This window comes from Anastrepha ludens, chromosome X (genome assembly GCF_028408465.1).
Source record: "Anastrepha ludens isolate Willacy chromosome X, idAnaLude1.1, whole genome shotgun sequence".
NCBI classification, from domain to species: Eukaryota; Metazoa; Arthropoda; class Insecta; order Diptera; family Tephritidae; genus Anastrepha; species Anastrepha ludens.
The window spans coordinates 69501530-69520002 of NC_071503.1; the positions used below are offsets into that span (position 1 = coordinate 69501530).

At 45.4% G+C, this 18473-nt stretch overlaps 1 protein-coding gene across 1 annotated transcript; it reads left to right on the forward strand.

Annotated features, from left to right (window-relative positions):
* The first annotated feature begins 246 nt into the window (after window positions 1–246).
* LOC128870189 (uncharacterized) lies at window positions 247–4014 on the forward strand. The gene has a single exon (XM_054112783.1). The coding sequence runs from the start codon at window positions 247–249 to the stop codon at window positions 4012–4014; it is 3768 nt and encodes a 1255-aa protein (XP_053968758.1).
* Window positions 4015–18473: the final 14459 nt, after the last annotated feature.

Here is an 18473-nt window from a genome sequence, read left to right on the forward strand (position 1 = left end):
CATCCAAACAACGTGGCCAATATCATAGAGCAACTTAAGTTCCGATTCGGTCGCCCAGAGCAATTAATTCGAAGCCAGCTAGCCCATGTTCGAGAAATTGCCCCGATATCGGAAAGCTCAGTGGTAAAGTTGATACCATTTGCGACGAAGATTAGCAACGTCTGTGCATTTTTACGTTCTGCATGTGGCGGAGAGCAGTATTTAGTGAATCCAACACTCCTCGATGAGCTCGTCGGAAAGTTACCCATGAGCAAGCGTATCGAATGGGCAGTCTTTGCGTCATCTTTACAGCCTTACGCAACTGTTCAGCATTTTAGCGATTGGCTCACTCAACTTGCCAACGTCATCTGCACGGTTTACGATGGAGAAGCAGCGAAAGATTCGAAGCGTCGGGTTGTGTTGCACGCTGCCGAATCTCAACGTCATTCAGCCTGCCCTATTTGCCAGGGCCAACATAAGCCAGCCGATTGTACGCAGTTTAGTCAACTTACAGTGCCGGAAAGGTGGGAGGAAGTGAAGCGACGTCACCTTTGTTTTTCTTGTCTCAACGTTGGACATGGGTCGCGCAATTGCCAACGGCGCAAACTATGTTCAACTGACGGGTGCAAACGGTCGCATCATAAATTGTTGCACGATATTGGGAAAATAATCGATGGGTCATCAAACCAGTCACCGCGGCCTCGAGATCGCCAACGACGTACTTCCATTGCCGATACACATACAGGTATTAGTACGAGGACGCAGCCAGCGTCTCGTATTGAACAGCAAGGTGATGCGGGTGCAGCGGTCCTTAGTTGCAGTACAGATAACAATAGTAAGTTATTATTTCGGATTCTGCCGGTCGTGCTGTATGGGAACCAAAAGCGCGTTGAGACGTACGCACTTTTAGATGAAGGTTCGTCAATAACAATGATTGATAGCACACTAATTGAAGAGCTCGGCTTACGTGGCCGGACTGAACGCTTGAACCTACAGTGGTTCGGAGGACGTGCCGCTCAGGAGTCGGCCATGGTGGTAGATCTACTCGTGAGTGGTGCCGGTATGCAAAAGAGACATAAGTTACGAAGGGTTTATGGTGTTTCAAACTTGCAGCTGCCTTCTCAGAGTCTGAATAAATCCGATTTGCGTTGCCATGAAAGCCAATTGAATAAGCTGGCAGTTGAACCATACGCACAAGTCAAGCCAAAGCTGCTAATCGGACTCGACCACTGCCACCTCGGTTTGCCGTCAACTACAATGCAGCTAAACAAGTGTGGGCCATTCGCTGCGAATACTGAGCTAGGATGGGTTGTATTTGGGCCAACAATGAACTCCGATCCATCATTGCCATCATGCTTATTCGTTAACTGCCACACTGATCAATCTCTACATAATATGGTTGCTGAATACTTCGAGACGGAAAGCTTTGGGGTTCGAGCTGCACCTATCATGGAGAGTGAAGCTGACGTCCGTGCTCGGGAAATCTTGAAGTCTACTACCTGCCGTGTTGAAGGAAGGTACCAGACTGGTCTGCTCTGGAAACGTTCCGACATACAGCTACCTGCCAGCTATTCTATGGCTTTGAAAAGATTAGCGGGTGTTGAAGCAAAAATGAGGCGCGATACAGACTTTGCCGCTGAATATAACCGCATCATAAGTTCTTACGTCATGAAAGACTACGCACGAAAGCTGTCGCCAGAAGAAGCCGCCTTAACTTGCAATAGAACATGGTACCTGCCTCATTTTGCCGTGAAGAATCCAAATAAGCCAGGCAAGTTACGCATGGTGTTCGACGCAGCTGCTGAGGTGGACGGTGTGTCCCTTAATTCACAGCTTATGAAGGGTCCGCAAGAGTATCGGTCTTTGCCTGCTATACTATTCCACTTTCGGGAAGGAGCAACGGGCGTGTGTGGGGACATCAAAGAGATGTTTCACCAGGTGCTGGTTCAACGTGACGACAGATGTGCGCAACGATTTCTTTGGCGCCAAGGTGATACTACCAGACAGCCCGAGGTATATGAGATGCGCGTAATGACCTTTGGAGCGGCATGTTCGCCTTGCGCCGCCAATTATGTGAAGACGATCAATGCGTTGGAGTATGGCAACAAAGTCAAGGGTGCTACCCGAGCCGTGAAATCGATACTGGACTACCATTATGTCGATGACTATGTCGATAGCTTTGACACAGAGGAAGAAGCAGCTGACATAACGAAACAAGTTCGCGCAATACATAAGATGGCCGGTTTCGATCTTTGTAATTTCGCGTCAAACTCATTAAGAGTGACAGAAGCACTTAGTGGTGACGGGAATATCCGTCAAATAGCAAATAAAGAAGGAGTACTGGTGGACAGAGTCCTCGGTTTGTTTTGGCAGGCATCAACCGACACTTTTGGGTTTAAACTGAGATTCAACAACGTAGATTCCAACGTTTTGGACGGAGGGCGCCGTCCGACGAAGCGAGAACTTCTCAGTGTGGTCATGTCGATCTTCGACCCGCTGGGCTTTCTTAGCAACTTTGTAGTGAGCGCTAAGATCCTCATGCGGGAAGTGTGGAAGAATGACATCCGGTGGGACGAGCCACTGCCAAACAACGTAAACACCGCATGGGAAGGATGGCGTAAACAACTGCCAATGGTCGCCGAATATACCGTCCCTCGATACTATTATCGAAATGGGAAACCTGAAGTTTTGCAGCTCCATGTTTTCGTCGACGCCAGCGAGGATGCCTTTGCCGCGGTAGCCTACTGGAGGTCAACTAATGCCGCCGGTGAGGTTGAAGTCGCATTTATATCTGCAAAAACTAAATGCGCGCCGATGAAGTCATTGACGGTCCCTCGATTGGAGCTTCAGGCAGCTGTATTGGGTACGCGTTTGCTGAATTGCCTACGAGAGGAGCACTCCTTGCACATCGATGACTGCGTCATTTGGAGTGACTCCAAAACAGTGATCCAGTGGCTTCGAAGTGAACATCGACGCTATAAGCCATTTGTGCAGCATCGGATCGCCGAGATATTAGCCACAACTACTACTGCAAACTGGAGATGGCTACCTACCGAGCACAATGTCGCTGATGAGGCTACTCGAGCTAATAACTTTGTCGACTTCAGCTCGTCCGCCCGTTGGTCCTGCGGCCCACCATTTTTGTTACGAGAAGAGCAGTATTGGCCGACAGAGAGCTCTACATGCAATCATCATGAGGAAGCTGACAAGGAACTACGTCCTAAATTCGCCCTTGCAATCGTAAGCTGCACGTTTCTAGACTATAACCGATTCTCTACATTCAGTAAACTGGTGAGAACGACAGCATGGGTCCTGCGATTCATTGACGTTTGCCGCCGCCGTAAACCGCCAGACCGAGGCTATGGGTTGACTGCCAAAGAAGTTGAGACTGCTAAGCTTTGTTTGTGCCGCCTCGTTCAACGCGGTGAATACGCCGAAGAGTTTCAGCACATCGAAAGCGGTCGCAACCTGCCACGCACCAGTTCGCTCATTCAACTTTCGCCGTATATAGACGAAGATGGTGTTCTTCGTGTACGAGGACGCATAGAAGCTGCCAGCTGGCTCCCAATAAGCGCGAGACGCCCTATCATACTACCGCCAAAGCATTGTTTCTCAAATCTGGTCGCCATGCACTACCACGTCAAAATGCATCATCAAAATCTAGAAGCCAACACACCGCGAACTCCGATTGCCAGCGAAGTTCTGGAAACCAAATGCTTTCTTCGACAACAGTGGCGTCTTGCTCGACAACTAAGAGACCATTTTTGGAAACGATGGATAGCGGAATACCTTCCGACATTGACACGCCGGGTGAAGTGGTGCCAAAGAACAAAACCTCTGCAGATAGATGACCTCGTCTTCATATGCGACCCAAATATATCTCGTCGGGACTGGTGTCGAGGCAAGGTGGAACGTTTGTATGCAGGAGCGGATGGTGAGGTCAGACGAGCTGACGTACGCACTTCGAGTGGATTAAAGCGCCGTGCCGTCTCCAAATTGGCAGTTCTGGACGTTGATGATGGTGAATCGGGTTGATTCACGGAGGCGGGAATGTTGTGAACCCCTGATTAGTTGTAAAAATATTGGGAACCCCTGATTACTTGTAAAACGTTGGGAACCCTTGATTAGTTGTAAAAATATTTGGTGTACTATATACTTTATGTATTTGATTCCCGCTAATTCTGTGTATGCGTGTTTGTACATAACTAGTATGTCCGCACAATAGGTAACGGTCAATGCAGAGTTCCTATTTCGTTGTTTCTTGTTCGCGTACATATGTACAAACGCGCATATATAGAATTAGCGCTAATTTGTATGTGTCCTTCGCCGAATTTGCCGCTGCGTTAATGACTGGTTCGATTTCAGAAATCAGTCGTTAGCCAGCGGAGGGAGGACACACTGCGAAATAAACGCTACAACGCACGGAAAGTTAAATTCGCAATTCCCTCTTTTTTTTCACAGCGTCCTCTACCCTTCGCGAGACCTCTTTTAGCGTTTTCCCTACGACTACCACAGCTAGGTCATCTGCATACCCAACAATGCCTTCTTGTTCGTGCTCTTCAACGCGTAGCACTCTATAATCCTCCTGGATGGCCTAGTACATAGCCTTGAGAAACTCCTCCAGTTACCTTATAGCTTTTAGGGCCTACGTCTGTATTATACCATAGAGTTCTGTTATCAAAGAATGAAGCAATTGCCTTTATCAGATAATTCGACACATTCATACTCCGAAGTACCATCAGTATTTGGTTCTATTTGGCCGAATTGAACGACCTTTTAACGACCAGAGTCACGACTGCGCAATATTTTTTGGTTCCTACCAGAAATAGCAGTTTTTGCCCACAGCTGTTCCCCGTCTGGTTTATTTCTTCTACGCTGATGCTCTCTCCGCAGTTTGAGGAATTCGCTTCTCAAATGCGCTATGTCGTCATTCCACCAATTATTAGGTGCTCTCCCATTTCCTCGGCATTTACGAGGCATTGCAGCATCGCACACGACTGATAGTTGGCGTATTATGCATTTCTTCGTCTAAGTTGCTGGTTTTCCAGCCTTGTTTTTGTACTCTTACGACGTGTTTTCTCATTTGAAAGCGTTGTGTAGAACTCAATTCGAACAGGATCATCTTATGGTCACTATATGTATACTTCTCAGACATATGCCATCGTGCTGTTCTAGCTATTGTTGGACCAGCAAAGGTCAGGGCTATGGTAGATCTGCCTCTGCCATTATCGAAGGTACTCTTATTGCCCCGATTTAGCAGCATTAGGTCTAGACTACCAAAGGCCTCCAGTAGTACTCCTCCCCCTTAATGTTGTTACCGAGCAGCCCCATTCAGTAGCCCACTCATTAAAATCGCCTGCAACTACTATCGGTGCTTCTCATTCATGCTACAGTTTGGGGAAATATAGCAGCTACAAAAGAAAATGCCCTTTATTTTGGCAATTACAAATCCGTTATATTTCTGGGGCTGGGTCTCAAGGGAGTAGCTGCCGCAAGACTGCGTAGCCGTTCGCATCAGATGCCCACCGGTTGCTATATGTTTTGATGCGGTATGATTCGCTCAAAAGAGCGATATCAATTCCTTCCTCACTTAGCGTTTGCTTGAGGAGATCTTGTGCAGGTTCGCAGTGATTAAGGTTTCAGACACTTAATCATGCCTGGTTCTATTGCTATTTGGTTTCTTATAAATCCAACATTTGGTGCTGGCCAGAATGTGCTCTGTTTCGCTCAAACCCTTGATTTTATATACAGAGCCACTTGGATTTGCCGTACATGCTTTCGCGATATGTCCTTCAGTCCCGCATCTGTGTTTTGGTATGATATCGCACCGTGACCGAATTCCAGACACCGATGACATCGCGTTAGTGTTGCCTTTTCCCGTATTCGGCATCGTACCCATCCCAGTTTTAGTTTGCCTAATTGTAGCAATTTCCTAGCATGCTTGGTGGGCAGTACTAGAGTCGCTATGTGCGTGTTATCTCGAAATACCCGCATGGACTTAATTGTACTATCTGTTAATCAATGAATTTCTGGAAATTGTTGCCTCACTGCATGTATGACCTAATTTTGGTAGCCGTTTCTTCCAGATCTCTACATTCTATAGCCGTTTGTTCACGCAGGCTTTTCACATTCGCCGAATCAGTCAGTATATTGTCTACCTGCTCTTTAAGTTTTTCGGTTTGGTTACTAGCACCATTTATCAGCAGAATCAGAAGTTCCCCTTTCGCTGCTCTTCTGATTTTGTTGACGCTTTCCCCAAGCTCTTACAGCTCAGGTTTGCCTTTCATTGCATTTTGGATATCAGCATATGACTTCTCTCCGGTTTTGGAAACGATTAGCGCATCGATATGACCTTGTGCTAGCTTGCGCGGTTTCTTGACTGTCTTTTTGCGTTCCACAAGTCGCCAGCCATTTATCATAGCATGGCTCTCCGTATGCTGTTTGTGCTGTTCGTTTGCTGTCCTTTCAGCTTCTGTCGCTTTGCTAGCTATAGAAGTAGGATGCTTATTTACTCTGCTACCTGACTTGCCCAATGCAGCTTGCTGAGCTTTAGCATTTTTGGCATTTTTCCCCTGCCTGATACGAGGCATGCCATCTGTCTGCACTCCCTTCGTGGTCTGCATTACCGCTATTGGTGCTTCAGCGTCCTTATTTATTGACGCCTCTTTGTGTAATTGCTGCATTTTGTTTCCCAGGTTTTTCATTGTTCCCATGTCGCTGTGTTGCCATCAAATCGATTAGTTCAACAATTTTACTTCCCGAATCCCCATATGCATCGTTATCTTTAGGTTTCTTAACCTTGGTGGCACTACCGATATCTTTGCCTATTGGCGTGCGTGGGGTGAGGATGTTTCATTTAATAGGATCGCACATTCTTGACGTAACATCCTCTGCAACCGCTGCGCCTTCAGATATAATGGGTGTAGTTGGGCGTGTCGGCGATCTTGCCATTTGTGGCTTCTCTTGAAGGGATCTTTCCCTTTCCCAGCGTTCTCTCCTAATATGATTTCATTATCCTTCTCATATCCGCTGTTGCTCGTACTGTCACTTTTCCTTTCGCAGTGGTTAACGCTTGCTGTTGTTGTAGTTTTTGTGTTTGTGCTTTTTTTTATCTCCATTTAGTAAGCGCCCACCCATTCGGCTACGACGGCCGCCGAAGCTAAATACTTACAGTAATAAACACAGTAATTTGCTTTTTCCAATGGCTGATTTGTCGACCAATATCTATTAAATTTTATTGCTCCACTTTAATCAATTTCCTATAAGGCGCCTTCCTTTTTCTTCAGAAAAATTGCAATGGTTGAACCTATTTCCAATTGCTAATACATATGTTTTATATAATATATAAATTAATTCTTTCCTTACTTTGATTTTTTTTTTTCATCAGCCATTTCGTTCGCAGTAAAATAAAAATATCTGATTGTTGTTTCCACAAGGGAACCCTGCTGCGAGGTTGCAAAAAGTAGGTACTAAAACATATATAATATTAGAGTGCGACAAAATGTAGACGGCGTCGCTTTCCAATTTTGTATGGAAACAACAACACCACATATTTCACGGTTAGAAAATGTAAACGTACACGTCGGCATTTTCAGACACAATTTGAAACGAATTATGAAAACTGTTCTAAAATTTATTTATCTATTGATTTGTCTCTAGAACACTGATAAAATATTATTTAATTGTGAAATATATGAATCCCCAATTCTAATGCTGCATCCCCCCCGGCCCTACATCGGTCAAGTGCGATTCTTGCCACCGCCGGTGCCTCTTTCGCAGATGCACCCGCAAGCGCCTCTGTGCCACGGCCACCCACCACCATCAGGCCGCAACAACAACTGCGTAATGCACAGCAGGTCCAACGTAGACAACCTCACGCATCCCTCACACCCGGAGTTACGACAGTCTTACCGAGGAGCTTCAAGTTCCTGCAAGTCAACTATAACGGACTAGTAGGCTTTATGAGCCGGAATCTCAATGGCTGCGGTCCAAGAAACCAAGCTGAACGCTAGCTCTTCCCTGATAACCAGGGGTGGCTATAACGTGCACAAACAAGATCGCGAACGAGACAACGGTGGTGGCCTATCGCTCATAGTACACCACACAGTGTAGTATCGTCTGATCAATGAAGGCATCGACCGAAGGGACAGCCTCTTCGAATGTCAAGGCATAGCTTTCCGGTCAGGCGATGCGGACATCGAAATTTTAAACATTTACATACCACAGGGGCTGCCCGGCTGGATATCAACCTGATATTGGTACGCTCATCAGAAGTGAAAACCGATAAGTAACCGTAAGGTCCCTGTCGAGCCCGAGGAGGCACAACGATAAGGGGGCTATCACCATCAACAACAGTGCGCCGCTTGGTTTCTCTAGTGATAAGGTCCAGGGCGCCATCAACAAAATGGGATCGGCAAAAATCATTGGCCCTGACGGACATGCTGATGCTGAAAAAGCTGGATCCATTGGGAGTAGAGTACCTCACAAGGGTTCTCAATATGTCCGTGGCCACTCTCGTAATTCTTGACAAGTGGAAATTAGGGCAACACTCAACGCGAATCATATGAACCCAACCACAAACCAGCATGGCTTCTGAATAATGCACAGCACCACCACACCACTCACCGCCATAAACACTCAGATAAACCGCGAGCTTAACAAAAACCGCTCCGGCCAGGGGAATGCCCTAGTAGCGCTGAACCTAAAATCTTTGGACATTGTCTACCACCCCAGCCTACTAAATGACATTTTACAGTCGACTCTCCCGCCAGGGCTGAAGAGGTAGTCCGCGAACTATCTGAGTGATCGACACACGTCAGTAATCTTTCAGGGCCAAATCTCTAAATAGAGTAAGGTGAAGCAATGTGCTCCACAGGGACGTGTCCTTTCTTTCACCATTTATTTTCATTTTGTACATGTCGAAGCTTCCGCAGCCACGGGAGGTTGTTTCCCTGGTCTCCTATGCTGATGACTACACGATAACGGCGTCATCGATGGTAAACGACTACCTCACCTGCCATTCTCACTTTTTCACTCCGAGAAATCTACAACTTTCCCCCTCTAATCCCACGGCGACCCTCTTTACTACCTGGACAAAGGAGGTCTAACTCCAACTCAAGGTCAAAGTCGACGACACACCAATACTGACTATTAACATCCCCAAAATCTTGTGAGTTATTTTTGACAATTTTATCTCCTTCTCTGCGCACACAACCAAAATTGTTACTTAAGTCCAAAACCGCAACAAGGTCCTCGAATAGCTAGCCGGCAGTACTTCGGGCTAAGACAAAAAAATGTTGTTGCCGACATTTAAAGCAATTGGTCGATCAATTCTAAATTATGCTGCGCCTATCTGGTCGAATGGAACTAGTGGTAAGTGGTGAACAAAGCTTTAGACATGTCGAAACACTGTCATTCGAAGAGCGACGGGATGCCCCCTGATGTTCCATCTACAAAACTCGCATAACGAGGAAAAGATGCTCTCTCTGAAGGAGCACAACAGACTGCTCAGCAAACAGTTTCTGCTAGGGTTCTACCCCAAGTTCCACCCAGCATGTGAAGGCTCTCTCCCTTTAGACCCAACCTGTCGAAACAGCAAATTTCCTGGGACTACCGTTAGATGAGCTAGACGAGCATGACCGGTGATCTACACTGCACTGACAGAAGTAAGTTTATAACTATTAAATATTATTTTATCAAACATATATAATCAAATAGCCAAAATATTTTATAGAAATCATATTCTGAATTTTCAGCATAAAATAATATTTGACCAGAAATATATAGAGGCTAATCAATATATTAAAAGAAGAGTTTGTAAAAGATCATCAGCAAGTTTACATAAATTAGTTGAATATATCACATATCTAAATATATGCATAAAATTGACCGTCAAGCTTATATAAATTTAAGTTTATAAAAAGTCAGTAGTCTAATCACGATATAGCTATTATTAATACGTTCTTCTTCTTCTTATTCGAATGCAGCTTTGAAATCGACGAAAAGATGGTGTGTGTCGATTCTCCTTTCGTGGGTCTTTTCCAAGATTTGGCGTATTGTAAATATTTGGTCGATGGTAGACTTTCCAGGTCTAAAGCCACACTGATAAGGTCCAATCAGTTGGTTGACGGTGGGCTTCAGCCTTTCACACAATACGCTCGCTAGAACTTTATAGGCGATATTTAGTAGACTAATCCCGCGGTAATTGGCACAAATTGCAGGATCGCCCTTCTTTTGGATTGGGCAGAGCACAATTAAGTTCCAATGCTTTCATCCGACCATATTTTGCATACCAGCTCCACGCCGCCGTGTTTGAATAGCTCAGCCGGTAGTCCGTCGGTTGTTGTTCTTTAGCCGCGTCATCGCTATTCTCACCTCGTCATGGTCGGGTAGCGAAACGTCAATTCCGTCGCCGTCGATTGGGGTATCGGGATCTCACATTCTCTGTGACAGGCGCAGCTGTCACTGTTTAATAGGTTCGAGAAGTGTTCAATCCATAATTTAAGATTGCTTTGGATGTCAGTCACCAGTTCGCCGTCTTTGTTCTTACAGGAAAACGCCCCGGTCTTAAAAGCATCTCAAGCTCCTCGCACTCACGTATTACGTATTAATACGTTCCTATATACATAAGTAGATAAGATAAGTAGTACTTTTTCGTGTTTAACTCCCTGTCCGTAATGAAAAAGCGAGATTTCCTATACAAACTTTCTCTCCTAAAATCTGAGATTATAAAATAATCCTCATAATAAGCATAGTTTTCGACATACACCCCTGTGTTTCCTGTGTAATAGATCGTTAATTTTACGAGTGTAAAGAACAACGTCAAAGTAAAAACTAAATAAAATGCATGCCGGCAAAGAAAACAGGTTTGTAGACATAATTCTAATAAAATGTTTGATAGGTATTACTATAATAACTATGCATTCATAAAACAGAAAGCGAGTGTCCGGTTATTCCTATTATAAAACGTAATATCGAATTGCGAACGCGTATTGCTGCCATAATATTTTGAAATCTTAGTAAACGCCGTTTACGGATTTCCTTCAACTGTTTATTATTATCAGCCAATTCCGCAATTAAATTAGCTATGTCACCAAAACAATTTCTATGAATAAAAACGTTTCACAACAGTATTGACAGCTGGTTTTCAATTTTGCAGTAATCTGCCATATGTGAACGGGTAAATTAATATTTTGGATTTATTGGTATGGGAACCTACTTTATGTTAATGAATAACAGAAACGACTGGTATTACCAAGCGAGACGCACTCCCATGGCAGCCGGTTCTACGTTACCGGGATGACTCGGGTTTTCCCGACCAAGGGCTGCCGCCCCAGTATACTAGCCCTGTCTAGTGTATCGTAAATCACCCCACCCCTTACGTCACAGGAGCAAACTCTCGCAGCAATCCTGCTCCAAATGCTTCTCCTCAGGGCTGGAGTCGAATCCAACCCTGGGCTAGAAGTATTCTACTGCTGCGTCTGCCACAAACGGCTTCACCCGAACTCCACCTCGGTTAGGTGCGACGGGTGGAGCCACCTTAAGACCTGTTCAGGCCTTAAGTCGCACAGGGAGTGGTCCACACGGTATGTGGCCACGTGTTGCTCCCGCCAGCAGGCGTCTGATGCCTCCACGGCTACTACACCCCCTGATAAACCGGCACTACCAACCGCCACCACAACCCTCACCTCCACGGTGAGGAGCCTATCCGAGCAACACAACTCCCCTTCAACCCCTCCCCTTCCTTCCTGCCCCAACCCCAGTGCGGGGACATACCAGCAGCTCCTGGTCCCCCGTACAGTCTGCTCCGTGTGTCAGACCGTAATACCTCGGATTCTGGTATCAGTCCAATGCAATTCCTGCAATGGCTGGTGCCATTTTCGGATATGTTCCGGCCTGCACCCACCACCGCCCTCGGAGGCGCGGCCGCCCACCACCATCAGCCCGCAACAACCACAGTGGATTGCGCAGCAGGTCCAACGTAGACAACCCCACGCGTCCCTCACCCCCCGGATTACACAGACCTCACCGAGAAGCTTCAAGCTTCTCCAGTTTAACTGCAACGGACTTACGAGTAAGGTCGACGAGATAGTTGACTTTATGAGCCGGCACAGTATTAAAATAGCTGCGGTCCAAAAAACAAAGTTGTACGCTAGGTCATCTCTGATCACCAGGGATGGCTATAACGTGCACAGACACGATCGCGAGCGAGACAATGGTGGTGGCCTAGCGTTTATAGTCCACCACACAGTGCAGTATCGTCTCATCGATGAAGGAATCGACCGCAGGGACAGCACCTTAGAATGTCAAGGCATAGCTGTCCGGTCAGGCGATTACGAGCTCGAAATATTTAACATATATATACCCTCTGTCACCTGTTGCTCGGCAGGATATCACCCTGATATAGGTGCGCTCATCAGAGGTGAAAACCGATTGGTTGTAGGTGACTTTAATGCGCATCACGATCTTTGGCATTCAAGCCTGCCAAATGATCGCAGGGGACAGCAATTGGCAGAGCAGATAGACGACTCGACATTCAGCACTGTGAAAAACGACGACCTCACCAGGGTAGTGGGCAATTGTAGCAGCTCGCCTGACCTAACAATTGCTAGCACGGGTCTGATAAATAGCACAACGTGGCGACCTATGCCATCGCTTGCATCAGACCACTTGCCCATTATCGTCTCGATTGAGAGACCTGCCGACTTCGTTTCCGCGAATCACCGGTCCTATTTTAACTTTAACAAAGCTGATTGGACCAGATTCGCGGAATTTACTGAAGACATCTTCGCAGCCCTACCCACTCCCACCGATGTGCGCGCAGGCGAACGCGCATTCCGCAAGGCGATCACAGCCGCCGCGGCTCGCTTCATACCCGCTGGACGGATCCGGGAATTACGTCCCAATTTCCCAACCGAAGCACACGTTTTGGCAAACGAGCGTGACCACCTACGCCAGGCCGATTCCGGGGATCCCCGCATAAGGGATCTCAATTTGGAGATCCGGCAACTGGTAAATCAACATAAGCGGACTAAATGGGTTGAGCACCTGAAGACCTGTAACCTCACCTCAGGGGTGAGTAAGCTTTGGTCCACCGTTAGGTCCCTGTCGAACCCGACGAAGCACAACGACAAGGTGGCTATCACCTTCAACTGTTGTACTTCGTCGGACCCGAAGAGATGCGCGAGCTATTTTAGCCGGCTTTTCATACTGCATCCTCCGGGCGACAGAACCAAACGTCGTGTTACCAGAAGGCTGTACAAACTGACGAACGACAGTGCGCCACTTACTTTCTCCGGTAATGAGGTTCAGGGGGCCATCAACAAGTCGAAATCATCGAAAGCCATTGGCCCCGACGGATTAAACGCGCTGATGCTGAAGCATCTGGGACCCCTGGGAGTAGGATACCTCACAAGGGTCTTCAATTTGTCCCTGGCCACTCTCATCATCCCTGACAAGTGCAAAGCATCGAGAGTGGTCCCACTACTGAAACCTGGGAAACCCGCCAACCAAGGGGAGTCTTATCGGCCGATAACTCTCCTTTACCCAGTAGTGAAGACACTTGAAGCCCTCCTACTCCCACTCTACTCGACACCCCTGGCCCCAGCCCCACATCAGCACGGATTCCGACGAGTGCATAGCACCACCACTGCACTCACCGCCATAAACGCCCAGATAAATGGCGGGCTTAGCCAAAACCGCCCCTGCGAGAGGACTGTCCTAGTAGCGTTGGACCTGAAGAAGGCTTTCGACACAGTCAGCCATTCCACGCTACTAGATGATATTTATCAGTTGACGCTCCCGCCAGGGGTGAAGAGGTGGTCCGCGAACTACCTGAACGGTCGGCACTCGTCAATGATTTGCCGAGATCAAATATCAAAGCAAGGTGTACCGCAGGGTGGTGTCCTTTCTCCCTTGCTTTCTAACTTTTACATCTCGAAGCTCCCCCAACCATCAGCGGGAGTTTCCCTGATCTCATACGCTGACGACTGCACGATAATGGCGTCGGGAAATGACATCGATGGCCTGTGTTCCAAAGTGAACAACTACCACCAAGTCCACGGCGACCCTTTTCACCACCTGGACAAAGGAGGTCAAGCTGTCCCTTAAGGTAAAAGTCGACGACACACCAATACCGACTGTAAATAACCCCAAAATTTTGGGTGTAACCTTTGACAGCTTGCTCTCCTTCTCTGCGCATACAACCGCAATTACCACTAAAGTCCAAAATCGCAACAAGGTCCTCAAATCGCTGGCCGGCAGCACTTGGGGCAAAGACAAAGAACTGTTGCTTTCGACATTTAAGGCAATTTGCGGGCCGGGACTAAACTATGCTGCGCCTGTCTGGTCGCCTGGAACTAGTGATTCGCAGTGGACAAAGCTACAGACATGTCAAAATACCGCCATTCGGACAGCGACCGGGTGCCTCCTGATGTCACCCATCCAACATCTACACAACGAGGCACAAATGCTCCCAGTTGCGGAGCACAACAAACTGCTCAGCAAGCAGTTCCTGCTGGGATGTTACCGCAGGTTTCACCCCTGCAGACACATGCTTGAGCCTGAGCCGCCTCCCAGGCACGTCAGGAGACACCTCCTAGACTACGCTGACGAAATCCAGGACATAACTGACCGCAACCTACTGGACCGGACAGTATTTAGACAGTCAATAAACGACATTCACCGGGAGACCGTTACCACCTTCATGAACTCCCGTCCTGTGAATGCCGTAATCGGGGTCCAACCACCATCTATCGCAGATGAAGAGCTCCAGCTTCCACGTGAGTCCCGCGTAATCTTGGCACAATTACGTTCTGGATACTGTAGCAGGTTAAACTCCTAAATATCCAGAATCGACCCCGACATACTAAACACATGTCGGGCATGTGAAGGTACCCCACACGACACTAACCACCTCTTCACATGCCCCCTCAAACCGACTCATCTAACCCCCCTCTCCCTCTGGACCCAACCTGTCGAAACAGCATGTTTCCTGGGCCTACCCTTAGATGAGCTAGACGAAGACGACCGATGATATACTTACACAGACAGGGCTACCTATGCTGTTAAAACAACAACAACCAAGCGAGACGCATTGAATACTGAAGACAAGAATGATAGAATACACGATTGCGCCTTACGAATTCGACGTGTCGTAAGATCCCATGAACAAACAAGCAAAAGGAAGGGAAATTTCTTGTTGTGAAGAAGAAGAGTAGGCAAAAGCAATGGAACTAACCAAACACTAGAAGTTATACAGACACATACTTTATAGCCACGGCGTCTTCCGCATAAAAACGCAAACGAACTGAATTTGGAGGTTCTATATTACTTTGAACTTTCACACTTTAGCACACGGCACTTCGTTTTCATTAGTTTGATTAGTTTCCATCTCACAAATTACAATATTACCACGCCCTTCACTGAATTTTCGCAAACATGTAACTTCTTCTATTTACTTTTCTTTGTTTTATTCCTTTGTTTTGTACTGCGAAGGGAGCTGACATCAGACTTGTCAAAATCGCGAAAAATAAAGTAGCTGATTTTTAATGGCGCCACCTTAGATACTCAATTCGTCTTGTACTGAAGATGGGGTCTTCTCAAAAGCATTACTTTATTTTTCTTGATTTCGACAAATTAAACGAAATGGAGAGGAATTACCACGAGAACCACGACAGTCGCTTCTACGTATCTGGAACGCCCCGGACCTGTATCCGACCCAGGACTATCTATTCAGCTGCATTCCCAGTATTTGTATTGGGAATGATTATGATTTTACACCAACAATAACAAGGGTAATCACATGTTTGTGAAAGTTCAATAAATGGCTTGGTGATATTAGGCCTCTTCTTTACACTAAGAGTTAGCAAGTGGGAAATAGATAAAGCAACTGGTACAAATGAACATAAGTCGGCAACGCGGGAGTTGCCTTAAATTATATCAGTTGGTATGGCAGAGCGCTGTACCAGTCTAATGAGCTATAGCCATACTCGCTAGCGGCGAAACTTACTTCTTAACATTGTTGTTGCCTTCGCATGGAAACTTTTCGTCAGGGTAATCGAGCATAGAGATCTTGAGCGGGGAAATGACGAATAGAAGAGGCCTGTCGAGATTTTTGAGGTTTAAAGTAAGCAAACTAAGGCAAACGAAGTACCGTTTAATTGTTTAATTGTAAAAGGAGAAAGGAACACAAAACCTCCAAAGCAGATTTTTGCGTTTATATGCGGATGATGCTGTGACAAGAATGTGTATGTGTGTATAATTTCTTGCGTTCTTAAGTAATCAGCTAGTAGTCCCCTTTCCTTGTGTTGGTTTATTCGTGCGGCCAGACGACACGGCAAATTCGGAAGGCGCAACCTGGTACGTTATAATCCTTGATTACCAAGCATCATCTAGATCATTTTGCGTTCGGCACAGTCATTGTATACATTAAAGGCGCATTGAGTACTGGAGGTGGCGTCTTCCCAAACCACATACTTTATCTTTCGCGATTTTGACAAGTCTCACGTCAGCTTCCTTCGCAATACACAAAACAACCAGAAGGAAGACAAATGACATATCTGTGAAAATGCACTGAATGGCTTGGTAATATTGTAATGAGTTTTAAACTAAACAAACGGAAAAACTTTAGTATAATGTATATCGCTTTGGAAAAAACGGTAAAAAGGGGGTGATAGAGGGGTGTATCCCCATCTTAAAACTGAAAACAGAACCTGCCGGAGGCTTATAGTTTTTAAGTAATTTAATGTTAAAGTTCTCTAATTTAGCGAAAAGTTGGTGCTGCCAAACACCTGAAATGAAAACGAAATTCGCACGCAGGGATGTTCGGTGGAAGGTTCATTGAAAAACTGCAGTATTTTTTGCTGTAATTTAAAGTTGAGAAATATTTATCAAAATAAAAACATACAACTCATTTAAACTTAAAAACAATGATATTAAGCGTATCACAAAAAATAATAGAGTAATTAAAATTAAATGAATTAACACAGTATTTTTGCGTAGAACTGCTTATCGCGTGGGTGGCCTTCGGCCGCGCTTCAAAAAAATAACCCTCATCAGTCCAACTCCGGCTACGCAATCCACAGTATTTTTGCGTAGAACTATTTTTCGCGTAGGCGGCCTTCGGCCGCGCTTCAAAAAACTAACCCTCATCAGTCCAACTCCGGCTACGCAATCCACAGTATTTTTGGGTAGAACTCCTTTTCACGTGGGCGGCCTTCGGCCGCGTTTCAAAAAAATAACCCTCATCAGTCCTACTCCGGCTACGCAATCCACAGTATTTTTGCGTAGAACTTCTTTTCGCGTGGGCGGCCTTCGGCCGCGCTTCAAAAAAATAACCCTCATCAGTCCAACTCTGGCCACGCAATGCACAGTATTTTTGCGTAGAACTCCTTTTCGCGTGGGCGGCCTTCGGCCGCGCTTCAAAAAAATAACCCTTATCAGTCCAACTCCGGCTACGCAATCCACAGTATTTTTGCGTAAAACTCCTTTCCGTGTTAAAGCCATTGAACCCAAAATTAAAACGTCATATGCGTGTATGTAGTAAGGAGGCACAATAACCCCGACCCCCATGATTAACACTAAACTCAAGAACTTATTTTTTGTTTTCATTTGCTGGCATCCGGCAACACCATACTGTTGGCATTCCAATCTTCTTCTTATTCGCGCTTAAAATTGGAATGTGATTGCATAGGCAAATGAATTTGCATTTAATTTTAATTTATAATAGATATAATTAGAATATTAGCATAAAAATCGGTAAAAACACGCGTGTGAGTGTATATTTGGTGATTTATAGTGAAATGTTAAAAAATATAGAGTGTAATGTGGCAAATTATAGTGAAGTTCCCAAGGGCATTTTGAATGTAAATAAATAAAAAAATATTATTTCCCGAATAATTTAAAGTTATAAAGAGTGTTCCTTAACACTTCACTAACATCTCCACCAAGTTTCATTACAAAAAACATTATAGTTTGCCAGAAATTCCAAAATATACATTTTTCTAAATTCCAGCCGTGAAACAGTTAATTTGTCCATTCCGTGTGGCTGTCAAAACAAGCCGAATTCAATCTTTGTTTTCTACTTTGCAAGTACTTTGCGATCCCAATCAAACGTATGAAAAATTGTTTGTGGTCTAGTGCCACCACCACGGCAATATTTACCCAAGTTTTGTGTTTGCTAAATGCAATTGAAATGTATTACTATGTGTAAACTAACCGAGAAACTTGACCCCTTAATGTAGTTACTTCCGTAAATTTAGTGATTAAAAAGATTAACATTATAGAAGTGGTTATTCTTAATAAGCTGTGTAAACTTGTGAAATTGACCAACAACTCTCCTATTTTGTTTATTGACACAAGTAGAAGTGCTGTCAAATATCTTAAAAATGAGCAATATAAAAAACTTTAGAAGTTAACAAGTTTGATGGCTTATTTTTATATTATATTTGCTTATATATATATATGTATATGTATATATGGTGTTGCTACACACC